Consider the following 27,991-nt stretch of genomic DNA (forward strand, 5'->3'; position numbering starts at 1 on the left):
AGAAATGATACAGGGCCCACAGCCGCTCTCATTAGCTTTAAAAGAGTGGTTGAAAACAGGACAGGGGAAAACGGCTAGAAAGAAAAATGGAACCGTGTGCCTGTGAAGAGTGTGGTTCCCGGCATTTGTTCGGCGCATGTCACCTCTCTTTCCTTGGTGGCTTTATATTTCTCTGTTCACAGGAAGTCTGACTTTGTGTCTGCCCTATAATATTTCCACTGACCAAAAAATGCAGATGCTCGCGCAGCAAAACTGGATAAAAATAATAATTAAAAAAAAAATCCTGAGGCCCAGAAAGATATTGGTCATGTGAAGGAAATGTTTGAAGACCAAAAATGTTGTGTTTGGGAGACATGCTGCCACACCAACAGTTTTGTGAGAGCCCTTCTGCTACTGGATATTCCATATGGAAGGCAGCCCTCCTTCTACCAAACACAACACCCTCCTCCTTATGCCCCACACCCAGGCTGCTGCCCCAGCTCTCATCACCACCTCTGCACACATTTCATTCCCCTAAATAAGGGTGTATTTATCCCTATGCTCTGTCATGGGCAGCACCTGGTACCCAGAGTGCCGGATCTGCTCCCTAGCCCTGCACTGACCACCACCCCTTCCAAAGCATAGCCTCTGACCCTGAGGGTTCCAGGCAGGCCTTTGGGAACTTTCTGCTGTTAGCCAGCCCAAAGTGTTCTGTGATTTGTCTTTCCAGCTGAGACCAATAAACCATCAGCTGAATTCACTATGGGCTGGTCAGAAGCCTTCATCACTGCTATCAAAACCCAGGTCATAGAGTATACTCTTCTCTGGCTCCTTGCACTGAGGGGGCTCTTTTCTGACGTTGAGGTCACTGAACCAGCTCATCTGTTGGTCCCCCTGGGAACTGTGAGAAAGCAGGTTGTTGTCTTGGGAAGCATGCCCACTGTACTGCAAGAGATTCCCTTGCACTGCCCTTGCTGTCTTACTGGGCATGACTGTTCCTCTCAGAGCAGAGCAGACTGGTTTTGTGGGGCTCCTGGGGCCCTGAAGATGCAGGGGCTGAGCGAGGGGTTCCTGCCGCCCCTGGGGGGGCCTTTGTGGGATGGAAACTGGAGGGTGAGGATATTTAGACTTGGAAGCACAGGGTTTGATTGGGGTTTGTTCTTGCTTCCTGGCTAGGAGCCTGCTTCTGAGGGCTTTCCTGGGATGCTGTTTCTTGCCTTTCCCCCCTCTTTCTACAGTTCTGCCTTTCTGTTCAGTCACCAACCTTTGTTCACAAGGGTTACATGAAAACATGCCTTTGGCTTGACATTTTTGGAAGGTGTTCTTAATGCTGGTTGCAAAGTTGTTTAAATCCAGGGATATAAGCCGCGAAGCTCCTTGGGAAACCAGCTCCCTGTCTTCAGGAATCTTGTGGCCCAGGATGCCAGAGCCATGGTTCTCAGAGCCTGTTTTAGTAATAGCACAATTCTGGCAGTTACCCTGCACTGCCTTGTCCTTGATTTGCCTGTTTCTTTTGCCAGTTCCAAGTGCCAGTGGCACAGCCTCTTCTTGGAGAGCACTACTCTTTGCTCCCTCACCCCAGACACCAGACTCCCCAGGCCTCAAGGAGCCCACACTAAGATTGCATGCAGCAGGGAGGGCCTGGGCCTGCCACATAACTGGTTCCTCAGAGGCATATTTCTCCTGCCTGGTGAAACTGAGGCTCTGGGCCAGAGGTGGTGAAGTCTGAGAAGCACTGTCCTTCACATGTCTGGGTATCCGAGGGACAGAGATCAATTGATTTAGCTCTGCTAGGACACTGGGCATATTCAGCTGGCCTAGCTGCTCACACAGCTGCTGGAAGTCCTTACTCTGCCGAGCAACTAAAACTTCAAGGTGCTTCAGGTCGGACTTCATTTCTATAAACTCTGCTTGTCTCTAAAGAAAGGCAGTGAGAAAGAAGGGAGTTACGGACAGTGCAACTCAGAATGCACAATATAATGTGTGAACAAAACAAAGGATGGGCCAGCAGATCAAAACCTTGTCCCTTGCTGGGTACTCTACAGGGGGTACATGGCTACACTCTGGAGCAGGGTCCCTAGGGTCCACATCATGCCAGAGAACCTTGGGAAAGGAAGCTGGCCCCTACCCTGGCCTGTTACCAAGGGGCCTGTGGTGGCCTCTGTTCTTGGCTGAAATTTGCAATTTTAAAGGTGTCTCTCTAGGTCTTAGTAACAAAGCCATAAACACACTTGAGGAAAGGGGTCAGGGTCCACACTTACACCTTCAAATCTCTTTTGCAGCTCAAGGATGGCCTGTTCCATGTTGCATTTGTCCCACACTGTTTCCAACACCAGATCACTCTGGGCCTTCGTGGTCTCTTGCACTAAATACAAAACAATGACAATTCACCACATGAAGACTATGGTATGCCCCACCCTGCCCAGGCCACAGTCGTGGAGAGGGAGAAGCTGGAACCCAGCACGGGCTACCAGAGCCTGCTCTGCCAACACCCAGAACTCTAACCATCCAGATCAGCCCTGGTGAGGAAAGAAAGCAAGAACAGGGTGGTTCCTCCACTGTCTCTTTTTCCCTCCCTCCCTGAGAACATCCTGGCCAAAGCAGACTCAACCTTAGCACTTGCTGGGGACTCTGAAACCTGCTGCCCAGATGATGGCACCAACGTCCTCTTTGGCCAGCCTTCTTGGCCCTGTCATCAGAGTGATCTTTCTAGAATGTAGATATGATTGTGCCTCCTCTGAAACGGTCACTGGAACTTTCAATGGTACCCCACAGGCCACTGGATGAAGTCCAGGTCTTTCAATAAATTGGCTAACAAGACCCAGGCTCACTTCCCTTTAACTCACCATCCTCTGCATCTCTGAGCTCTGCCTAGGCAATCTCTCTTCCACCACTGGCTTTTTTTTTTTTTTTTTTTGCAGTACGCGGGCCTCTCACTGTTGTGGCCTCTCCCGTTGCGGAGCACAGGCTCCGGACGCGCAGGCTCAGCGGCCATGGCTCACGGGCCCAGCTGCTCCGCGGCATGTGGGATCTTCCCGGACCGGGCACGAACCCGTGTCCCCTGCATCGGCAGGCGGACTCTCAACCACTGCGCTACCAGGGAAGCCCCACCACTGGCTTTGAACATGCCGTTCCCTTGGTTTACAATACTCCTGCTTCCATTCCTCAGGAATGGGAGAAAAAAAAATGATGGTGAAGTCCTAAGAAGAGGACATAAAGCATAGCCTGCCCAATCTGGAGCTGGAGGCTGAGCTCCAGGCAGGACATCTCTAATGAAAAAGTGAAACAGAAAGACTCCCCAATGTGTTTGAACATATTAATTGGAGATTTACAGTTTTATCTGAAAGTTTATTATCAGACACTGTGCTAGGTGCATGGAAACAATCTTGAACAAAACTACTTACATGAACTTTGCAGTCTTGAAGAAGAAAAAAATAACAAGTAAACAAATGTGCACATTAATAAATGAAAATTGTGATAAGTGCTCTGATAGGAAATATAATAAAAATAAGAGGGTGAGGGCACCTACTTTAGATAAGGTCATCAGAGATAAGAGTCATGTAAGGTGAAACCAGAAAGATAAGGAGCAGCTAGCCCTGCAAAGATTAGGGAGAGGTTATTCAGCTAGAGGAAACAGCAAGTGCAAAAATTCTGAGGCAAATAAGAGCCTATGATGACTAGGAATAGACAAGCCAGTGTGGTCTTGGGGGAAAAAAAGTAAAATGTGATAAATTTTATGTTATGTGTATTTTACCACAATAAAAAATGTAAGAATTTTTTTAGAAAGCAAATTTTCTATTACTCAACACAAGTTAAATTCCATGTGTCAACCAATTAGAAAAAGACTGTTTACTTATATTTCAAGTACTGGATTCCTGCCCCTAAACTCAATTAGTGAAATATTTTTCCAGACATCCATGTTGATATTTGTAGTAGAAAGCAAATGTAATTATCCTACCCTAGTTGAGTTCCTAAATATCAATGTTTCTTAGGAACAGAAAATGAGGAAGGCAAGCAAAGTGTTCAATTCTAGATTCAGTACTCAGTAAGCATCAGTCTGTGGTCCCACATATTTTTTTCTTTGTCCTTGGGAAACATATGTTCAGGGTCTTCTCCTTTAAAGAGCTTTTGTATTGAGGTATTACTTCCAAAGTCTACTGAATTTTTTTCTTTTAAAAACTATAACAGTATAGGGACTTCCCTGGCGGTCCAGTGGTTAAGACTTTGCGCTCTCAATGCAGGGGGCACAGATTCGATTCCTGGTGGGGAATCTAAGATCCTGCATGCTGCATGGCGCAGCCAAAAACAAAACAAAACTATAACAGTATAAACAGGCATACAATGAAAAATGATCGAATCTCTCCCATGAAGACTTTGGTCCCGCTTCCTAGATTTAACGTTATGAGCAGTTTCTGGAATTTTGTATCAATACGTGTGCATATCCACGTTTAGGTTATAGATCCTGTGTGTGTGTGCACGTGCAAGCGTGCGTGTGTGTGTGTGCGTGTGTCTTCTCTAGAAGGAGACTCATTTCATTTCTGCTTTGTCTATAAACAGATATTTAGCTTTTTAATAAAAATGCCATTTAAAATCCACTTCCATATTCTGAACAATATCTCTAGTTTCTTTCTCCCTCCCTCCCTTCCTTCCTTTCTTTTTTTTTTTTTTTCTGCAAAAAGCTTTATTGTTTCTATTTAGTCCAAGGCTTGGGAGAGGGGTCCAGGGTGGTTAAAAAGCTGCCTAGTGGGCTTCCCTGGTGGCGCAGTGGTTGAGAGTCCGCCTGCTGATGCAAGGGACACGGGTTCGTGCCCTGGTCCGGGAGCCATGGCTGCTGAGCCTGCGCGTCCGGAACGGGAGAGGCCACAACAGTGAGAGGCCCGCGTACCGCAAAAAAAAAAAAAAAAAAAAAAAGCTGCCTAGTGGCTGCAGAGAGGGGCTTCAGGCAGAAGCTCTGACACCAGAGGGGCCCTCAGAGGCCGCTGGGCTCTGGGGGCTCTTAGTCATGCTTGAAGGTGAGCCTTTCGAAGAGATACTGGCCTAGCCCAGCCTGGGGACCAGCCAGCCTGGGGCGATTAGTCAGGTGGTCGCCATTTTGATGATGAGCTTCACCTGCTCCTCCAGAAAGCAGCTCTCCCGGAAGTCACAGAGGTGAGGGTCTGTGCGGGCAGAACCCAGGGTGTGCAGGTCCACAAGGACCTGGTTCAGGTTCTTCTCCCTGAGCACGGCGGCTTCCATAGCGTCCTGGGTTTTACCCCACTCATCTTGAGATAGCTTCGGCCGCTGTGCTGGTTTTGCATTTTCAAGAGACACTCGGCGCCCTCACGATTCTCCTCAGCCAATTCACAGAAAAAGTGGCCCATGCCCTCCAGAGCCGCATCATCACTACCAGAGAGAGGTAGGTGTAAGAGGCCTGCAGATGCATGTTGACCAGGCAGTTGACGGTAGCCTCCACCTTGGTGGAATAATTCTGACGAATCCGGAAGCTCATGGTTGATGGGTAATAAGGAGTTAAGCTCAAATAATGGTGTTGGCTGGTCTCGGTGGCCGAGGATAGCTGAGTGGCTGATTGCGAAGGGTGTGACTGGAAAAAAGGATGGGGGTTGGTCAGAGTTTGGAGCAAGGGGCATCCCTGCGTCTGTTCCATCCAAACACTGTTGAAGTAAGAGACAGATCTGAGGGACCGCCGAGCGCACTGCCAATATCTCTATTTTCTTGTGACGATGATTTTGTTTAGGGACTTCCCTGGTGGTCCAGTGGGTAGGACTCCGCACTCCCAATGCAGGGGACCCAGTTTCGATCCCTGGTCAGGGAACTAGTTCCTGCATGCATGCCGCAACTAAGAGCCTGCGTGCCACAACTAAAGATCAGGCCTGCCACAACTAAGACCCGGGGCAGCCAAAATAAATTCATTAATTAGTATTTTTTAGAAAAAAGATGATTTTGTTTTGCCTGAGGCGTCCCAGCACTGGAGCTTACAGGCTGTTGAGTGGGGCCAGGTCTTGGTGCCATGGCCGCAAAATGTCTGCCTCCAAACAGAGTTCACATCCCTGCTATGTCCACCACCAGCTTTTATGACCCCAGAGAGAGCCATAGCCACCCCCGCCCCCTGCCTCCCCAGGAGACCCTCCAAGACCAGCAGGTAGGTCTGGCCCCGACTTCTGTGGAGTCACTGCTTTTGCCCTGGGACCCCAGTGCGTGCAGGACCTTGTGCACACCCTCGAAGCGTGGAGTCTCTGTTTTCCCCAGTCCTGTGGCGCTCCTGCAATCAAGCCCTGCTGTCCTTCAAAGCCAAATGCTCTGGGGGCTCTTCCTCCCCATGCCAGACCCCTAGGCTGGGGAGCCTGGTGCAGGGCTTGGAGCTCTCACTCCTGTGAGAGAACTTCTGTGATATAATTACCCTCCAGTTTGTGGGTCACCCACCCGGGTGGTATGGGATTTGATTATATTGTGAGTGCGCCACTCCTACCATCTCGTGGTTTCTTCTTTATGTCTTTTTTTGGTAGATTCCAGTCTTTTTTTATCGATGGTTGTTCAGTAGTTGTGATTCTGGTGTGCTCGTGAGAGGAGGTGAGCTCAAAGTCCTCCTGCTCGCCGCCACTTTGTCTCTGTCCTCGAAGATGATTTTGTTTATTTCTATTTTAGTGATTTGACAAGGGCTCCATTGAGATGAGGTCATATTCTGATGCTTTTCCACTGATGGCCAGTGATTTTCCTTTAACTCTAGTTTTGCTCTCCCTGATGTGCTAATGAAAGCTGCCTGAGAAAGGGTCTGGAAGCCTCCATGTACAAGAGGAGTTTGCTTAGTCCCCCTTTTTCTCAGGATACCCTTCCCAATTTTCACTGACAGATCTCACTCCTCCACAAGATGTGTCCTGGAGCAAACTATGTGCACATAAGCAGCACCTTGCTGTTTTCATTTAACAATTAATAAATATTTCCATTCCAACATGGTTCATATAAATGGACCTCATTCTGCTCAACAATTATATGTGCCTTGCTCAGAAAGGCATTTCTCATTCTAAAATTATAAAAATGTTGCTCATGCTTCTTACAGTTCTTTTAATGATTTAATCACCACACAATATATTGATTCATATGGAATTAATTTTGACGTATGGAGTTATCTATTTTCCAAAAGACTCATTCTCTGATTTTGATAGTGGCCCCTCCTTTTTATTCTCCTAATGACCATATTTTTCAATAGAACTTATATGTATTAGGTGAAAGTACTGCTTTCTACTAATTACCCCACCTAAACCCAAGATAAAGTGAGATGTGGATGGCCTTGGTAATTTATTCTATTACTCTGGTCCTTGGTGTCCTCAGCTGAAGAAGAAGAGTTAGATTAGATGGCCCTGAGTGATCCTTCTCGTTGTACAGGCAGAATGTGACTGGGGAAAGATTTCATGACCTCATTCTGTGAAGGTATGAATGACATAATAACCCAAGACAGTGCTTTCACATAGTATCTTCCCCCTTCCCTTACAAGCACAGTGAGTGCATACTGAAAGCCTGCAGAATGCACTGACTGGCAAGTTCAGTGCTCTAGGCTAGCTGGACTGGGCCTAGCTATATGACGGGGGATTTGCCTGGTTCCTCTCTCAATGACTAACTTCCTGCTCCTGATCACTACCTACCAAGAAAGGGAATGATTCTGGACAGGCTCCTTGTGCCTATTTTTAAGAACAACCTGGCTTTTAATTAATGTAGTGCCACAGTGTTTGTTACTGTTTGCCTTATCAATGTGGCTCTCTTGAGTCTTAAGCTCTGAAAGTTAAGAAACCGTCAGGGGTGAAGGATCAGGATCCCCATGCCTACTATAAGCCAGACTCAGTTCTACTCCTCTCTCTGTCTTCATCCTGTGTTGGGGCCTTGAGCACTTCCATTCCCTATTCTGGGCCTTAAATGCCACACATTTGCTGCAGTTCTCCTTTTTGTACTTCACCCAGTTTTAAACATAACAAGTAAAGAGAGTGCTTTCCTTGCACACTTAAAATGAGTTATTTTATCATGTGAAACAAAGAAAGCATCCCTTTTCCTTCTGCTCTTTGTCTTGCTTCTTCTTGTGAGGGTAACAGTCCTAGGCTTCCAGAACTGGTTTCCAAGCAGATGCACAGTTGCCCTGTGTGTGGGATATTCAGGTTGGAAGCCAGCAGACAGTACAGTGCTTCTTTGTAGACAGATGGGGATTAATTTCTAAGTTACACAAAGGCATTAATTTTTGTAAATCATGAGCAATCCATCCCATGGCATTTGAATAAGTTGACTTCAATTTGTTTAAAATAAAAAATAAACACACAGACAAATGCAAACAAGTGCAGATGCAGTCATCATCTTGCTGTTTAGCTGAGAAGCTGTTGGTTCCAGGGAAGTGTTCACCTAAGGAGACCTGTGTAATGGTTAAATAAGGGCCTGAACCATGGTTTCACCTAAATGTAAATCACTAATTGGCAGAGCAGAGGACTTTACAAACCACAGACTGTAACTGAAATTGAGAAAGATGCTGTGATTCACTACAAAACAGCTCTCATTGAAATGAAGGACGCAAGAAGAACAGTAGGTGACTAGAGTATTTCTAACACCTAAAGGAGCACTGTCTTTATTTCTAAGTCCTAAGGGAGCAAGGGAGCCTTTATAGACAACACAGCCAGCAATTCATTTGAGAACCAGGGATGCCCTTGATTCACTTCAGGCAGTGAGATGAGAAACCTGGTAGAACTATCTGTCCTGAGGCAGCAGGGTTACTGGGTGGAGGATTGATGCTTCCGAAAAGGCATAGAGGGACCAGGGCAATCCCATATAGAGGTGGAGCCCACTACCTAGTTCAGCTCCACATCTCTTCAGGGCTAATCTTATGTACCCATTCTCTCATCTGAAACACTGTATGGAACCTCACCACTGGCAGAAATCTGGCTAGGGTCAGAAAGTTCACATTCACTGCTCACCAGTGCCCCCTGCTGATAACCTGAAACTCTAGACACTCACATGTCTTGGCCACAGTTTCCAAAGAGTCCAAAATAGATTGGCTTCTGGAACTGAGATGTTCCTCAAATTTTTCCACAGATGTCTGTAACTTAAGAAATCAAAAATTAGGAAATAATTCACAGACTGTTGCCTTATTTTATTAACTTGGTGAACTGTCATTTAATGATAAAAAAGGGTAGTTAAAATATTGCTATTCTACACGAACAGAAGTCAATACAATATAATTATTAAACTTCTTAAAATGCAAGATGTTCTAATGCCTTGAAATGTGGCATACTTACCCTGTTAATGCTTTCTTGGATATGGGAAATGAAATTGTATAGAGTCTCACTAAAATAGGAGAGAAAAAAGAAAGTAAATCTTTGCGAAATATTGAAACATTATGTAACAGAATTGATTCCATGAACATGGCTGGACTCTACCTAGTGCAGCATCAAAATGGTGCTTGATCAGAGTTGAAGACTCAACTCTGAGAAACCTTAGTGCCCAGATGGAAAAAAGGAGAACACTGACTTTTCCTGATCATTTCCAAAGCAAAACACTTTTTTGTTTTTTAAAATTTACTCTACATGGATCTTAAATGAGGTTGCATTTTAGCAATTCAAGTGGTTACTACAGTAGAACAGACCAGCTTTCATTTTTATGGCAAACATGGCTTCAGAGGATAGTGACTTCTTTCTGATAGCCCCAAATTCCTGGATACATCTTAATATAATGACTATTATTTTGACAGTAAGAATGAGATAATATAGAGACAGTTCTGGGAACAATATTAATTTCTAATGAAAAAGAAATTTTCACAATTATTCCTCAAATAAATATCCCTCTTTTGAAAAAAATCAGACAAGGGTCGTCATTAAAATTTTTTACAGATTTTTGTTTCTTTAATCTATACAAATGCAAATATCAATTTTTGAACCCCAATAGGACAACTCTTTTTTTTTTTTTTTAAACAATTTGTTTTTTTTTAAATTTAATTTATTTATTTATGGCTGTGTTGGGTCTTCGTTTCTGTGTGAGGGCTTCCTCTAGTTGCGGCAAGTGGGGGCCACTCCTCATCACGGTGCGCGGGCCTCTCATTATCGCGGCCTCTCTTGTTGCAGAGCACAGGCTCCAGACGCGCAGGCTCAGTAATTGTGGCTCATGGGGCTAGCTGCTCCGCGGCATGTGGGATCCTCCCAGACCAGGGCTCGAACCCATGTCCCCTGCATTGGCAGGCAGATTCTCAACCACTGCACCACCAGGGAAGCCCAGGACAACTCTTCATACCAAAGTCTTATGGATGCTCCAAATGACTGACTTTATTTTTTAATTTTTTAAATCTATGTATAGTATCATGTCATATGCAAAGAGTGACAGTTTTACTTCTTTTCCAATTTGTATTCTTGTTATTTCTTTTTCTTCTCTGATTGCCGTGGCTAGGACTTCCAAAACTATGTTGAATAATAGTGGCGAGAGTGGACATCCTTGTCTTGTTCCTGATCTTAGAGGAAATGCTTTCAGTTTTTCACCATTCAGAATGATGTTTGCTGTGGGTTTGTCGTATATGGCCTTTATTATGTTGAGGTAGGTACCCTCTGTGCCCACTTTCTGGAGAGTTCTTCTCATAAATGGGTGTTGAATTTTGTCAAAAGCTTTTTCTGCATCTATTGAGATGATCATATGGTTTTTATTCTTCAATTTGTTAATATGGTATATTACATTGATTGATTTGCGTATACTAAAGAATCCTTGCATCCCTGCGATAAATCCTACTTGATCATGGTGTATGATCCTTTTAATGTGTTGTTGGATTCTGTTTGCTAGTATTTTGTTGAGGATTTTTGCATCTATATTCATCAGTGATATTTGTCAATAATTTTCTTTTTTTGTAGTATCTTTGGCTTTGGTATCAGGGTGATGGTGGCCTTGTAGAATGAGTTTGGGAGTGTTCCTTCCTCTGCAATTTTTTGGAGGAGTTTGAGGAGGATGGGTGTTAGCTCTTCTTTAAATGTTTGATAGAATTCACCTGTGAAGCCATCTGGTCCTGAACTTTTGTTTGTTGGAAGATTTTTAATCACAGTTTCAATTTCATTACTTGTGATTGGTCTGTTCATATTTTCTATTTCTTCCTGGTTCAGTCTTGGAAGGTTATACCTTTCTAAGAATTTGTCCATTTCTTCCAGGTTGTCCATTTTATTGGTGTAGAGTTGCTTGTAGTAGTCTCTTATGATGCTTTGTATTTCTGTAGTGTCCATCGTAACTTCTTTTTTATTTCTGATTTTATTGATTTGAGTACTCTCCCTCTTTTTTTTTTTTTTTTTTTTTTTTTTTTGCGGTATGCGGGCCTCTCACTGTTGTGGCCTCCCCCGTTGTGGAGCACAGGCTCCGGACGCGCAGGCCCAGCGGCCATGGCTCACGGGCCCAGCCGCTCCGCGGCATATGGGATCCTCCCAGACCGGGGCACGAACCCGTATCCCCTGCATCGGCAGGCGGACTCTCAACCACTGCGCCACCAGGGAGGCCCTCTCCCTCTTTTTTTTTTGATGAGTCTGGCTAAACGTTTATCAATTTTGTTTATCTTCTCAAAGAACCAGCTTTTAGTTTTATTGAGTCTTTGTTATTGTTTTCTTTGTTTCTATTTCATTTATTTCTGCTCTGATCTTTATGATTGCTTTCCTTCTACTAACTTTGGGTTTTGTTTGTTCTTCTTTCTCTAGCTCCTTTAGGTGTAAGGTTAGATTGTTTATTTGAGATTTTTCTTGTTTCTTTTTTTTAATTAATTTATTTATTTATTTTTGGCTGCTTTGGGTCTTCATTGCTGTACATGGGCTTTCTCTAGTTGTGGCAGACGGGGGCTACTCTTCGTTGTGGTACACGGGCTTCTCATTGCAGTGGCTTTTCTTGTTGTGGAGCACGGGCTCTAGGTGCATAGGCTTCAGTAGCTGTGGCACGTGGGCTCAGTAGTTGTGGCTTGCAGGCTCTAGAGCTCAGGCTCAGTAATTGTGGCACACGGACTTAGTTGCTCCGCAGCATGTGGGATCTTCCTGGACCAGGGCTGGAACCCATGTCCCCTGCATTGGCAGGTGGATTCTTAACCACTGCGCTACCAGGGAAGTCCCTCTTGTTTCTTGAGGTAGGATTGTATTGCTATAAACTTCCTTCTTAGAACTGCTTTTGCTGCATCCCATAGGTTTTGGATCATTGTGTTTTCATTGTCATTTGTCTCTAGGTATTTTTTGATTTCCTCTTTGATTTTTTCAGTGATCTCTTGGTTATTTAATAATGTATTGTTTAGCCTCCATGTGTTTGTGTTTTTTACGTTTTTTTCCCTGTAATTTATTTCTAAGCTCATAGCGTTGTGGTCAGAAAAGATGCTTGATATGATTTCAATTTTCTTAAATTTACCGAGGCTTGATTTGTGACCCAAGATGTGATCTATTCTGGAGAATGTTCCACATGCACTTGAGAAGAAAGTGTAATCTGCTGTTTTTGGATGGAATGTCCTATAAATATCAATTAAATTTATCTGGTATTGTGTCATTTAAAGCTTGTGTTTCCTTATTAATTTTCTGTCTGGATGACCTGTCCATTGGTGTAAGTGAGGTGTTAAACTGCCCCACTATTATTGTGTTACTGTCAATTTCCTCTTTTATAGCTGTTAGCAGTTGCCTTGTGTATTGAGGTGCTCCTATGTTGGGTGCATATATATTTATAATTGTTATATCTTTTTCTTGGACCGATTCCCTCATCATTGTAGTATCCTTCCTTGTCTCTTGTAACATTCTTTATTTTAAAGTCTATTTTATCTGATATGAGTATTGCTACTGCAGCTTTCTTTTGATTTCCATTTGCATGGAATATCTTTTTCCATCCCCTCGCTTCCAGTCTGTATGTGTCCCTAGGTCTGAAGTGGGTCTCTTGTAGACAGCATATATGTGGGTCTTGTTTTTGTATCCATTCAGCAAGCCTGTGTCTTTTGGTTGGAGCATTTAATCCATTCACGTTTAGGGTAGTTATCATTATGTATGTTCCTATTACCATTTTCTTAATTGTTTTGTGTTTGTTTTTGTAGGTCCTTTTATTCTCTTGTGTTTCCCACTTAGAGAAGTTCCTTTAGCATTTGTTGTAGATCTGGTTTGGTAGTGCTGAATTCTCTTAGCTTTTGCTTGTCTGTAAAGCTTTGATTTCTCCATCAAATGTGAATGAGATCCTTGCCAGGTAGAGTAATCTTGGTTGTAGGTTCTTCCCTTTCATCATTTTAAATATATCATGCCACTCCCTTCTGACTTGTAGAGTTTCTGCTGAGAAATCAGCTGTTAACCTTATGGGAGTTCCCTTGTATGTTATTTGTCTTTTTTTCCCTGTTGCTTTTAATAATTTTTCTTTGTCTTTAATTTTTGTCAATTTGATTACTATGTGCCTTAGCATGTTTCTCCTTGGGTTTATCTTGCCTGGGACTCTCTGCACTTCCTGGACTTGGGTGGCTATTTCCTTTCCCATGTTAGGGAAGTTTTCGACCATAATCTCTTCAAATATTTTCTCGGGTCCTTTCTCTCTCTCTTCTTCTCCTGGGACCCCTGTAATGTGAATGTTGGTGCACTTAATGTTGTCCCAGAGGTCTTTTAGGCTGTTTTCTTTCTTTTCATTCTTTTTTCTTTATTCTGTTTCATGGCAGTGAATTCCACCCATTCTGTCTTCCAGGTCACTTATCCATTCTTCTGCCTCAATTATTCTGCTATTGATTCCTTCTAGTGTATTTTTCATTTCAGTTATTGTATTGTTCATCTCTGTTTGTTTGTTCTTTAATTCTTCTAGGTGTTTGTTCTTTAATTCTTCTAGGTCTTTGTTAAACGTTTCTTCCATCTTCTCGGTCCTTGCCTCCATTCTTTTCCTGAGGTCCTGGATCACCTTCACTATCATTATTCTGAATTCTTTTTCTGGAAGGTTGCCTATCTCCACTTCATTTAGTTGTTTTTCTGGAGTTTTATCTTGTTCCTTCATCTGGTACATAGTCCTCTGCCTTTTCATCTTGTCTATCTTTCTGTGAATGTGGTTTTCATTCCACAGGCTGCAGGATTGTCCAAAAGACTGACTTTAAAAGAAGAATTTGATAGAACCATTTGGAAATCTACAAACCTTATGGTTTTATGAATAAGATTAAGACATTACCTGAAAACAATAAAAATATTAAAATGAAAAAATTAAGGATGAGAACAGAATGCTATTAAAGTATAAAAGCAGAGACTAAGAAAGGGAACTTATAAATTAAAAATAGCAGAAATTAAACAAATAGAATAACTAGAAGATACAGTATGGAAATATGATGGAAAATAGAGCAAAAGACAAAGAGATGAAAAATAAGTAGGTAGTAAAAAAAAAAAATTAGAGGATCAATGCAGGAGATTCAGTGCATGCCCAAAATTGCAGATCCATGAAAAAAGAAGAGTGAAAAGGAGGTTTTCAAAGATATAATAAAGAAAAATTCCCAAAACCGAAAGACACAAGTTGTAGGTCAAAAGTAATTCCCCAATGCCCAGGGCTATGACAAGCCACATCAAACCACATTGCTGTAAAATTTCCAAACTCTAAGGATAATGAGAAGATCCTAAAAATTTCCAGAAATAAAAAAGCAAGTGACATACACAGGATCAGGAATCAGAATGGCAGCAGACCTCTTAAAAGCACACAGAGAGCTATAAGACAGTGGAGCAATGCTTTAGAAATTTTGAACAAAAAGAACTTCCAGTCTTGTACAAGGACATAGCTGTGCCAATTGCTTGTAGTCATCATCTGTTCTGAGTGGTCAGTACTCAAGTTGGGTTTTTTTTTTAATTACTTTATTGAGGTATGATTAACACACAAAAAGCTGTAGATATTTAATGTATACAAGTTTGGAGATAAGTATACAACTGTGAAACCATCTCCACAATCTATGCCATAAATATATCCATCACCTCCAAAAGTTTCCTTCCACCCTCTTTATTTATTAGTAGTAGGGATAAGAACACTTAAAAAAGATCTACCCTCTTACCAAATTTTAAAGTATACAACAGAGCATTGTCAAGTATAGGCACTATGCTGTACAGGTCTCTAGGATTTATTCATCTTGTATAAACTGAAACTTTGTACCCTTTGACTAATTCTGCCTGTTTCCCCCACAACTCCCCCACCAACAACCACCATTCTACTCTCTGCTCCTGTGAGTTTGATTATTTTACACTCCTCATATAAGTGGTATCATATAGTTAGTATTTGTCCTTCTATGTCTGGCTTATTTCATTTAGCATAATGTCCTCCAGGTTCATTCATGTTGTCACAACTGGAAGGATTTCCTTCTTTTTTAAGGCTGAAGAATATTTCATTGTATGTACATACCACATTTTCTTTTCCATTCATCCACTGATAGATATTTAGGTTATTTCCATGTCTTGGCTATTGTAAATAATGCTGCGATGGACATGAGAGTGCAGATATCTCTTCAAGATCCTGATTTCAATTCCTTTGAGTATATACTTAGAAGTGGAATTACTGGATCATATGGTAGTTCTATTTATAATTTTTTGTGGAACCTCCATACTGTTTTCTAAAGTGGCAGCACCAAGGAATTCCCTGGCAGTCCAGTGGTTAGGACTCCGCGCTTTCACTGCCAAGGATGCAGGTTTGATCCCTGGTCGGGGAACTGAGGTCCTGTAAGCCACGCAGTATGGCCAAAAAAATTTTTTTTCTTTTAAATTAGAAAAAATAAAATGGTTGCACCAATTTCCACTCACACCAACAGTGTACAAGAGTTCCCTTTTCTCCATATACTTGCCAGCATTTTTTTTTTTTTTTTTTTTTTTGCAGTACATGGGCCTCTCACTGTTGTGGCCGCTCCCGTTGCGGAGCACAGGCTCCGGACGCGCAGGCTCAGCGGCCATGGCTCACGGGCCCAGCCGCTCCGCAGCATGTGGGATCTTCCCAGACCGGGGCATGAACCCGTGTCCCCTGCATCGGCAGGCAGACTCTCAACCACTGCGCCACCAGTGAAGCCCCTGTTATTAATTTTTTTAATGATAGCCATTCTGACAGGTGTGAGATGATATCTAATTATGGTTTTGATAAGCATTTCCCTGATAATTAGCAAAGTTGAGCACTTTTCATATACCTGATGGCCATTAGTATGTCTTCTTTGGAGAACTGTCTATTCAATTCCTTTGCGTGTCTTTTAATCTGGATATTTTGTTTTTTTGTTTTTGTTTGTTTGTTTTTGCTATTGGGTTGTAGGTGTTCCTTATATGTTTTATATTAACCCTTTATCAGATATATGGTTTGCAAGTATTTTCTATCCCATGGGTTGCCTTTTCATTTTCTTTTTTTTCTTTTTTTCTTTTGGCTGCATTGGATCTTCATTGCTGCATGTGGGCTTTCTCTAGTTGCGGTGAGCCAGGGTTACTGTTCATTGAGGTGCATAGGCTTCTCACTGTGGTGGCTTCTCTTGTTGCAGAGCACAGGCTCTAGGTGTGTGGGCTTCAGTAGTTGTGGCACATGGGCTCAGTAGTTGTGGCTCGTGCGCTCTAGAGCACAGGCTCAGTAGTTGTGGCACACGGGCTTAGTTGCTCCACAGCATGTGGGATCTTCCCAGACCAGGGATCAAACCTGTGTCCCCTGCATTGGCAGGCAGATTCTTAATCACTGCGCCACCAGGCAAGTCTGCCTTTTCATTTTCTTTGTTTCGTTTGCTGTGCAGAAACTTTTTACAGTTGACCCTTAAACAACATAGGTTTGATATTCACGGGTCCACTTATGTGCAGTTTTTCAATAAATATAGTTCGCCCTTTGTGTTCGAGGGTTTTGCATGTGCAGATTCATCCAACCATGGACAGAAATTTCCATCTGCAGTTGGTTGAGTTTGTGGATTCAAAACTTGAAGATATAGAGGGCTGACTATGGGACTTGAGCATCAGTGGATTTTGGTATATGTAGCGTCTCCTGGAACCAATCTCTTTTGGATACTGAGGGACGCCTGTAGTTTGATGTAATCCCACTTGTCTATTTTTCCTTTTGTTGCCTGTGCTTTTGGTGTCATATCCAAGACATCATTGCCAGGACCAACGTCAAGAAGCTTTTCCCCTTGTTTTCTTCTAGGTGTTCTACGGTTTCAAGTCTCATGTTTAAGTCTTTAATCCATTTTGAGTTGACTTTTGTGTATGGTATAAGATAAGGGTCCTTTTCCATTCTTTTGCATAAGGACCCAGTTTTCCCAGTATCATTTGTTGAAAAGATTATCATTATCTCATTGTGTATTCTTGGCATGTCTCATGCTGTATTAAACATTTAAAACATAACCCCCGGGCTTCCCTGGTGGCGCAGTGCTTGAGAGTCCGCCTGCCGATGCAGGGGACATGGGTTCATGCCCTGGTCTGGTAAGATCCCACATGCCACGGAGCAGCTAGGCCCGTGAGCCACGGTCGCTGGGCCTGTGTGTCCGGAGCCTGCGCGTCCGGAGCCTGTGCTCTGCAATGGGAGAGGCCACAACAGTGAGAGGCCCGCGTACCACACACACACACAAAACAAACAAACAAACAAAAACACATAACCCCCTAAATGGTCTGTATAATGGAGTACAATGCAACCACAGAAATGATTTTGTAGATGAAACAAATATAATCATTAAATATTATTAAATTTAAAAAACAGATTGAAAAATAGTCCATAGGAAACAATCCTATTTTTATTTTTGAAAATACACAAAAATAGGGCTTCCCTGGTGGTGCAATGTTTAAGAATCCGCATGCCAATGCAGGGGACATGGGTTCGAGCCCTGGTCCGGGAAGATCCCACATGCAGCAGAGCAACTAAGCTCGTGCACCACAACTACTGAGCCTGCACTCTAGAGCCCACAAGCCACAGCTACTGAAGCCTGTGCGCCTAGAGCCCATGCTCCACAACAAGAGAAGCCACTGCAATGAGAAGCCTGTGCATCGCAACAAAGAGTAGCCCCTGCTCGCCGCAACTAGAGAAAGCCCACGCGCAGCAACAAAGACCCAACGCAGCCAAAAATAATAAATAAATTAAATAAATAAATTTAAAAAGAAAGAAAAAAATACTCAAAAATAGAGCAGAGTTACATAAAACAGTGTTAGTGGTGGTTCACAGAGTAAGTTGATTCAGAGGCAGACTTGAAAATCTGACAGACCCAAGATCTCTGCCCAAAACTCCCACTCAGTTTAGATGTGCTCCCTTGGATGGAGTCTTTCCTGACGCCCCCAGTCAGAGCTGGAAGCCTATCCTCAGGGCTCCCAAAGCATTGGATGAAACCTCTACTACAGAATCTACAAATTTATACTGAGAGTGAAAAGTCTAGAGTCTTTATTTTAGTTTGTTCTGCATCTGACCCTCTTTCCTGTTTGAGGAGTTCCTCAGGTTAGGGATCTCGGGGAGGAGCAGAGTCTCTTTCCTCCTCTTGAGGCTGAGGGTGCCAGAGGCTTGCTTTCTGAGCTTTTCCTGAACCCTGAGCTCTCTCCTCACACATGCCTTGCCAGATTGGGAGTCAGGAGAAAAAGACTGTGAGCTCTCTTTTCTGGTCGTTGTGGCAATAGTAGTAGAAAGATGGAGCGCCATGGGACTGATAAAATTGTCCAGGACTCGGGACTTCCCTGGTGGTCCAGTGGTTAAGACTTCGCCTTCCAGTGCAGTGGGTGCAGGTTCGATCCCTGGTCGGGGAGCTAAGATCCCACATGCCTCACAGCCAAAAAGCAATAAAACAATCACCAAAAAACATAAAACAGAAACAATTCTGTGACAAATTCAATAAAGATCTTAAAAAGGGACCACATCAAAAAAAAAAAAAAAAAAAAAAGAAGAGTGTCCAGGACTACACTGACTACAATGCAGGGAAGGATCTAGTGCACTCTGGGCAGGGGGTAGTGGGCAGCAGAATCTGCCCTGGACTAATTTTGAGACTTTGTTTGGGAAGTTGTCCATGGCAGGTAGTTGTTGGCAATTGTACGACTGTGGCAGAAACTTAAATTGGCCTAATTTTCTTCCTTGGAAATTAGATTCCTGATCCTCACCCTCCATGCACTGCCACTCAGATAGATGACATTCCCAGACTCCCTTGCATCTAGGTGTGGCCATGTGAGTAAATTTTAGCCACTGTGAGATATAAGCAAAAGGGTTGCATGCAACTTCCAAGAAGAATCCTAGGGAATTCCCTGGCAGTCCAGTTAGGACTCTGTGCTTTCACTGCCGTGGGCCTGGGTTCAATCCCTGGTCGGGGAACGGAGATCCTGCAAGCTACATGGTGTGGCCAAGGAAAAATAAAGAATAAAGAATAAAAAATAAATATAAAATAAAGAATTATATATAATAAATATAAAATAAATAAATATAAAATAAATAAATATAAAATAAAAAATAAATATAAAATAAAGAATTAAAATAAATATAAAATAAAATAAAATATTAAAAAAATAAATAAAAAATAAAGAATCCTAAAGGGATGGGAAGATACCCTTCTTCCTTTGCTCATCCATCAGCTGTCTGGAACTCTGATGTAACAGCTGGAATTGCAGCAGCCTCCAAGCACTGTGAGGATGGCAGGGACAGGGGTGGTCATATTTTAGGGATGGCAGGCCACACTGCTGGAAGGAGCCAGATCCTTGAGGTCCATGGAGCCATCATTCTAGCCCTGGACCACACACTTCAGGATGATTTTTGCATTAAAGAAAAATAAACATCTTTTAAAAACTTCTATTATTATAATAAGAGTGAGTGTATATATGTCAATGCAGCTGAACATAATCCTAACTAATAAAATGAACCACCCAATATCTTTTAATAATTTTTAACACTTTAAAAATTTTAAATTAACATATGAAATTAATTTGTATGTGTGTGTGTGTATACACAGTTCTATGAGTTTTAACACAAAATTAGGATTCATGTAACCACCATCACAACCAGGATATAAGACAGTATCCAAAAAAAATCCTTCATGCTGTCTCTTTGTGGTAAAGTCCAGCCCACACCCATAACCCTTGGTAATCACTGATCTGATACCCATCCCTATAGTTTTGCTTTTCTCAGAATGTCATTTAAATGGAATCATAGAGTATGTAACCTTTGGGATTTCTTTCACTTAGCATAGTGCTTTTGAGATTCAGCCACGTTGTTGTATAGCAATAGTTTATTCCTTTTCATTGCTGAGTAGTATTCCATCGTATGGACATACCATTGTTTGTTTATCCATTCATACATAGAAGGACATTTGGGTTGTGCCCAGTTTTTGGTGATTATGAACAAGGCTACTATAAACGTTATTGCATAGGCTTCTGTGTAAACATAAATTTTCATTTATCCAGGATAAATACCTAGGAGTAGAACTGCAGAGCCATATAGTAAATTATGTTTAATTTTATAAGAAACTGTCAAACTTTTCCAAAGGGGCTGTATCATTTTGCATTTCCACCAGCAAGATTTCCATTTGGTCTATATCCTTGCTTGGCACTTGGTATTGTCAGTTTTTGTTTGTTTTAATTTTAGCCACGCTAACAGATAAGCAGTAATATCTCATTATGATTTCAAGTTTTATTTCCAAAATGGCTAATGGTGTTGAGAAACTTTTCATGTATTTATTTGCCATCCATATGTTTTCTTTTTTAAAAAAATATTTATTTATTTTTGGCTGCTTTGGGTGTTTGTTGCTGCATGTGGGCTTTCTCTAGTTGCAGCGAGTGGGGGCTGCTCTTCCTTGTGGTAGGCGGGTTTCTCATTGCAGTGGCTTCTCTTGTTGAGGAGCACGGACTCTAGGCATGTGGGCTTCAGTAGTTGTGGCATGCAGGCTCAGTAGTTGTGACTCACGGGCTCTAGAGTGCAGGCTCAGTAGTTGCAGTGCATGGGCTTAGTTGCTCCATGGCATGTGGGATCTTCCCGGACCAGGGCTTGAACCCGTGTCCCCTGCATTGGCAGGCGGATTCTTAACCACTGCGTCACCAGAGAAGTCCCCATGGTTCATTTTATAATCTACTTGTGGTCCTTAGGTTATTCATTGGTTATGAGACTGATCTGTTTTCTCAAATATGACTGATTAAAAAATAAGAATCTGTGTAATGGATATCCATTGTCTGGTGTGCCCAGCACCCAGCTCTAATGGGGGAATTGCTTCTTTCTGCATCCACAAAGTGATTCTGGTGAGGACTTCCAGTCACAGCCCCCTCCCCTCACCCCCCCACAACCTAATAAACAAGCCCATCAGAAGCTTTCACTAGGATTTTCAAATTGTAACTAAGGGATGAGAGTCTCTTTTTCTGCGTTAATAGAAAGCTGGTCTCTAGTAGGAGAGAATGAAGTATAGATGGAGAGAGAAGCACAGAAAAGAGACAGATTCTGATTTCATTTCATTCCCTGTCCTTCCCAGATTGGTTAAGAGAGCTAATATATCCTCCTTTTTGTCCAGGCTAGTTTGAGGTGGGTTTTTATTTGAGTCATAACAAATGCAATCTGAATGATTAAGGCTTCTTTTGAGATATGTTAACCTCATATGCCCTTTCTATACATTTGGGAAAACATGTACTTTCAAAACACAATATGTAAATCCATGTCTTATTGATTTGTAGCATCTCTTTATGTTTGAACTCTGTACCATGCCTTATCATTTTCTTGCTTCCAAATTTACAGCGGTATGCTTTCTCTTTCTCATTTAAAAATTTCTTATTCCGCACCACATTTCTGATAAGCACTTATTGACAGTAAACAAGGAATCTAAAATCTTGGGCTTTTTTTTTTTTTTTTTTTTTTTTGCGGTACGCGGGCCTCTCACTGCTGTGGCCTCTCCCGTTGCGGAGCACAGGCTCCGGACGCGCAGGCTCAGCGGCCATGGCTCACGGGCCCAGCCGCTCCGCGGCATGTGGGATCTTCCTGGACCAGGGCACGAACTCGTGTCCCCTGCATCGGCAGGCGGACTCTCAACCACTGTGCCACCAGGGAAGCCCTTGGGGTTTGTTTTTGCCAGAATTTATTAAAATTATGATTTTCTGCTTAGCATTTAAATCAATATTGTAAGCTTGAAATTTTTTAAATAGAGAAGAGATTCTTCAGTGTCCTTATCATCTGTTCTCTCTATATAAATACTATTTATTTTTTGCCAGCCATCTTGTAAATAATCATTAACAGAAACTCATTTCTGGGAATTCCCTGGTGGTCCAGTGGTTAGGACTCCATGCTCTCACTGCCGAGGGCCTGGGTTCAATCCCTGGTCTGGGAAGTAAGATCCCACAAGCCGCATGGCCAAAAAAAAAAAAGAAACTCATTTCACTACAAAAAAAAGAAGGAAATGAAAAATGAAATAAAGAAAGGAAGGGAGGGAGAGAGGGAGGGAGGAAGGAAATATCAAGAAGGACAATGTTTCAAAAAAAGCTTTTTTTTAGCTACAGAAATCTTATTTTTTTGTTTATTTGTTTGGCTGCACTGGGTCTTAGTTGTGGTATGCTGGATCTTTTTTTTTTTAGTTGCGGCATGTGGGATCTAGTTCCCCTACCAGGGATCAAACCTGGGCCCCCTGCATTGGGAGCATGGTGTCTTAGCCACTGGACCACCAGGGAAGTGCCTTAGCTACAGAAATCTTGATCAAACAAAATGTAATCCAAAAGCCCAGAGAACAAAAAAATTAAGACTAATTTATCTGAAGCAGTAAGATGAGAGGAGCCTGATCATCTTCAGTACACTACCATCGTTATGAGTCCCAGACCTTAGATTCCTAGGGGAAAGAAGTCTGTCAGCAGCTGGGAAATGTTTATTTATCAGCAGAATCAAACACTTCGTATAGAGCATTTTGCTTTTCTCACTAAAGGAATGTAAGTATACAGTGGAAAAGATACCTAATCTTTTAAAGAATTCCTAATTTTAAAGAATTCCTAATCTAGAATTTTTAAAGAAATTCTGGCTCTTTCGACATGAAAGTACTAGTGGTGATGCTAAGTGATACATCTTTACTGTTACAGAAATAATAAAGTATATTTCTGCTTGGGTCTTATGATTTCTATGATACCTAAAGATGTCCTGTTAATAACTCACTACCAAGAAATGAACAAGTTAATTTCCTCAGTGACTGCCACTTATTCATTTACAAATTAATATAGTAGCCCTAATATTTGCTTATATATATACACACACATATATGTAGCAAATAAGAATATGTATAAAATTTAGGGTATATCTTTTTTTTTTTTTTTGGCAGTATGCGGGCCTCTCACTCTTGTGGCCTCTCCCGTTGCGGAGCACAGGCTCTGGACGCGCAGGCTCAGCGGCCATGGCTCACAGGCCCAGCCGCTTCGCGGCATGCGGGATCTTCCTGGACCAGGGCACGAACCTGTGTCCCCTGCATCGGCAGGTGGATTCTCAACCACTGCGCCACCAGGGAAGCCCTAGGGTATATCTTTAAAAATACCATTTCAAAGTGAGAAAATCAGCCTGAACTATAACTTAAGAATTCATGTGCTATATTTTTGACCCTAAAACAAATGTTAACTGATTTCCTAATTCTGATGATCTGAAAAAAAAAATTAAAGGGAAGAATTTTAGGCAGGATAAATATAACATTACTTGAATATTGCATTTCTCTGAGAAGTTCTTTAGCTTAATATTCAGAGAGGCCAAAACTGTGGCAGCCATAAGTCACAGTGACAAGAAAGCAAATAAAGAGTAATTATTAGATGAGCTGTAAAGGCAAGAATGCTATCATGCTGAAACTGAATTTTTCGACTACTGACATTCCATTTTCTGTTTCGCTCAGAAGAGAGGAGCTGTCTCATCCACTTGAAAGGTTTGTGTACCTGTCACATTTGTCTTTTGCACTTTTCTTTTTCTCCTCAAACTGTTCCAAGAGGCCTTTTGATTTTCCAACTGGCAAAGGAAGAGGAAATAAGCCTCCATCTTTTGTATCTCTTCCAAACAGCTGGGGTTTTGTTTGGTACTTTATGAAAATACTAGGTTCACTCTGTTCAATGGAAAAAAAAATTATAGCATTTCACACAAAAATATTTATAGCATGCACTATTTTCTATACAAAGCAGAGTCACACTTAAGTGCAAACCATAAAATACAATATAGCATGTAGTATTTCCTTTTAATTTCATATGTACCAGAAAATTATATTAAAACAAAGCAACTCTTTTTACTAATATAATTTCTGCCTTATCAGACCAGAGGTATTTAAAATGTCAGCTAAAATGGCTTAAAATCAATTGCATAAATTTAAAGGCAGCAACAGAAAATTATGCTGTCTTGAGATGATATGTTAAAGTTTTTATATTAATAAGTTTAACTCAAATTGCTGTTGCTTAGTTGCTGATGAACTAGACTTGTTGATAAATTTGACATGTGATGCAGGCATATGGTGAGCCATTTCCTGCATTCTGAGGCAAAACTTACTCTGGAACATTCAGGCAGTACATTTACTCCTTCATATCACTGGGTACCAATTTTTGTACTAAAATATTTATCTCAGCTCATACCTCACTAACTTAAAGTATCAACCTAATCTTTTTTTTTTTTTTTTTTTTTTTTTGCTGTACGCGGGCCTCTCACTGTTGTGGCCTCTCCCGTTGCGGAGCACAGGCTCCGGACGCACAGGCTCAGCGGCCATGGCTCACGGGCCCAGCCGCTCCGCGGCATATGGGATCCTCCCAGACCGGGGCACGAACCCGTATCCCCTGCATCGGCAGGCGGACTCTCAACCACTGCGCCACCAGGGAGGCCCTCAACCTAATCTTATTAATTAAGTCCCTATATGATGCAGTTAAGTCTGTGTATAAAGTTAAATCTGGTTCTACATCAAAATAAGTAAATATATAAAAATATTTCTGACTCACAAAATAAGGTAGGCTAGTCTCAAAAAATCAAGAGATTTTGTTCCTCATTCTGGCCCTTATTCATCAGCTTAGGCCTCAATATCCTCATCTCCTTCTTCAAGGAGTTAAGTGTCATGCAATATTTGGCACTCCCTAGGAGTAGTCAAAGTACTTGCACTATTCTAATATATTGTTTTAGTAATGGAAGAAAATGCAAATATAAATATGTTTTCCATTTCACAATACCAAGTCAAATGAGTCACCAATCAAGCACAAATCTATTTAGGACAGTAATTCTTAGAGATGTACAACTCTAAAATAGAACTCAGCAGAATAAGTCTTCTTTACAGTTTATGTCCATAATGACTGTGAAACATGTGCAGAGAAATTCTGGGATTCAGACTTACATCCAGAGAATTCTGTTGTGACTCTTTTGGATGTCTCAAGTGGACACCAAAGTCCAAGGGTGTTGACGGGGTCTCTGAACTTTCTGGACAGAACTGGGATCCAAAAAGGAACTGGGAATCACTGAGACTAGAGTAATCAGTCTGATTATTATTCCAGTTAGATGACTTAGTGGCCCTGAAATTAAGCAAGAAAATACAAGTACATCAATTGGGCAAATGAAACCATAATTCAAAACTATTTTAGAATATTCTGGGCAGAATGCTAGGGTTTTTTGACCTCCTAGTCCCCTGCACACTGCCAGTACTACCTGTAAAGAAACAAGGAAATTTTGAATGCCAGACATTTCGATTACAACAACCTGGGAACAATCAGATGGAATTTCAAACATTAAGGACTAACACCATTATTCCTTGTACTGTAACATTATGGACTATAACACCATTTTGGATATCAAAGTTCACAAAACCTTTAGGGATTAAGAGAACATTATCTTTTAAAAGGTTGAATTGGTTCATCACTAAGGGAATAGATTAAAAATAAAATATGGCTTATGTGTATAACTGATGCAGTAGTCAGAAGCAATAAGCTAGATTTACATAAACCATATGGATAAGTCTCAAAAATATAATTTTTGAGTGCAGAAAAAGTAAAAATTTAATGAACTCTCTCATACATTAATGTAATTTATAAGGCTATATCATACACACCAAACAAGTATGTAACTGAGTATGTAGAAGGTTAATTGGAAGGATACATATTAACTCTCCTAGATTGTGTGTCTATAGGGAAGGAAAGGAGCAGGACTGGAGGGAGAGAAGGAGCTATAATACAACAAACACAAGATAGACCTAGATATGGACTGAATGTTTGTGTCCTCCCAAAAATTCATGTGTTGAAGCCCTAAGCTCTATTTTGACAGTTTTTGGAAGTGGGGCCTTTAGAAGGTAATTAGGGTTCGATGAGGTGAGGAGAGTGGGACCCTCATGAGAGGATTAGTGTCGTTTTAAGAAGAGACACCAAAGAGCTTGCCCTCATTCTTTCTCTCTCACCATGTGAGGACACAGAAAAAGGCAGCTGTCTGTAAGCCAAGAAGGGAGTCCTCACCCAAAACCCATCATGCTGGCATAGGGTTCTAGGACTTTCAATCTCTAGAACTGTGAGAAAATAAATTTCTGTTGTTTAAGCCATCCAGTTTATTGTACTCTGTTATGGCAGCCCAAGCAGACTAAAATAGGCCTCATCCAGACTGAAGAATATGATCAACTCAGGTTTGCACACAGAAAGATCCATTAAACATTGTGTTATTCCCTTTCACACTTTTAGTGTCGTATCCTTGCTTGTTCTAAATACTTCCAGCTGTGGACTTCCAACTTGCTTCCCATGGATACCTATGCCAGTCTAAATCTCACATATGAAGGGGATAATGATATTGATAATGATACAATCACACTTGAACACAGTGTACTAAGCCTACTACAGAGACAGCACATAAGTGCACAGACAAATAAAACATATAGTCTTCAAGTTTTTACTTGAAAGACACCTCAGTAACAATTTGTGTTACTTAATGCTGTTGTGTAACCCAAGAAAACATGCTTTTCATTAAAACATGCACATGCAGATCATTCCTTTTCCAAATGTTAGATTTAAAATAGATAGCCTATAAGTACATATTCTAAGCTAAACGAATCATTATTTATTAATACAAGACAAAAAGAAACCCTACTTGCTCAGAACAGAGAAATTATTTTGACTCATAGAATCATTTTCTAAGATTAGCTAAGGTAATAGGCTGCACACATATAATACGGTTTGCATAATCACTGCTCAAAATAGCTAAATAGCTCTCTGTGTCTCCCCTCTTAGGTCAAAGAGAATAATTAGCTGGGCTGGAAAAGAAACAGCTCTGTAAGCCTACAGAAGTCCTGTAGGATTTACATCTTAAAGCTACGATCTGGAATTAAGCATAGATTTTTTTCCCCCTATTCTGTATCAACTGTAAGCTCTTTTTTTCTTTTTAAGAAAAACAACAACAACAACGTTTTAGGTTTTCTGCTGTCTTTAGGAAGGTGTTAGGAAGAAAAGAAACTATCCAATGATAAAAGCATACCAAAACAATTGGAAATCCCTTAATATATACTACTTCTGGGGTACGCCCACCAAGTTAGCAATGGCAGGCCTACTGCATGGCTAGTGGACACCCATCTAAGTACCTCAGTGGAGTAGTAGTGGGGGCAGTATCTCAATGAGCCCTGTCAACAGTTGGAGTGGTTCTTGATTTCATGGTGCCTACAAGTTGTACTACACAATTGAACACTTATCTGAACATTGTCTTGAGTTTGATCCTTGCTGTTTCAATAGCAATTGCTCCAAATGAGGTGAGAGTTTCCAGATGTTGGACCATGTCTAACTCTTATAGTCCCTCTAGGTCCAGTGCTGGACAGAGTCATTACTCAATTAACACACATAGCCATTGATACTGCTTTTATAATCAGAAAATAGGCAAAAGGAAAAAGACAAATATGGGAGGGTGCAGTGGTGACAAGAGAGGGGAAGAGAAAGGGAAGAAGCTATATCGGGTAACCCTATTACTATAAACTAATAGGAAGGGGAGCCTGTTTCTATGAAGTCAGTGCAACTATAAGATCCTCTTAAGTATCAGAGTATATAACCAGAAAACTTACCCAGAGCCTGAGGGAATACTGAGCATCTCTTTGATATTCCAGACATTAAAATTCATGTCTTATAATTATTCCTTTTAAAAAGAAGAGAGGAACATTAATTTAAAAGGTTAATATACTATAATTTTT

At 41.5% G+C, this 27,991-nt stretch overlaps 1 protein-coding gene and 1 pseudogene across 2 annotated transcripts; both read right to left on the reverse strand.

The window, feature by feature from the left end:
* Nucleotides 1–750: 750 nt before the first annotated feature.
* On the reverse strand, nt 751–27,921 carry IHO1 (interactor of HORMAD1 1; the record flags this gene model as incomplete). The annotated part of the gene is made up of 7 exons (XM_082638550.1): nt 751–1,896; nt 2,241–2,344; nt 8,965–9,052; nt 9,246–9,294; nt 23,757–23,920; nt 25,181–25,355; nt 27,866–27,921. 7 exons carry the CDS (start codon nt 27,919–27,921, stop codon nt 751–753), a joined length of 1,782 nt encoding a protein of 593 aa, XP_082494676.1.
* LOC309813566 (ferritin light chain-like) lies at nt 4,874–5,618 on the reverse strand (annotated as a pseudogene). The gene has a single exon. The product of its transcript is annotated as a ferritin light chain-like (transcript).
* Nucleotides 27,922–27,991: the final 70 nt, after the last annotated feature.

The sequence above is a fragment of the Mesoplodon mirus genome, assembly GCF_964341445.2.
Source record: "Mesoplodon mirus genome assembly, chromosome: 12".
Classification (NCBI taxonomy): Eukaryota; Metazoa; Chordata; class Mammalia; order Artiodactyla; family Ziphiidae; genus Mesoplodon; species Mesoplodon mirus.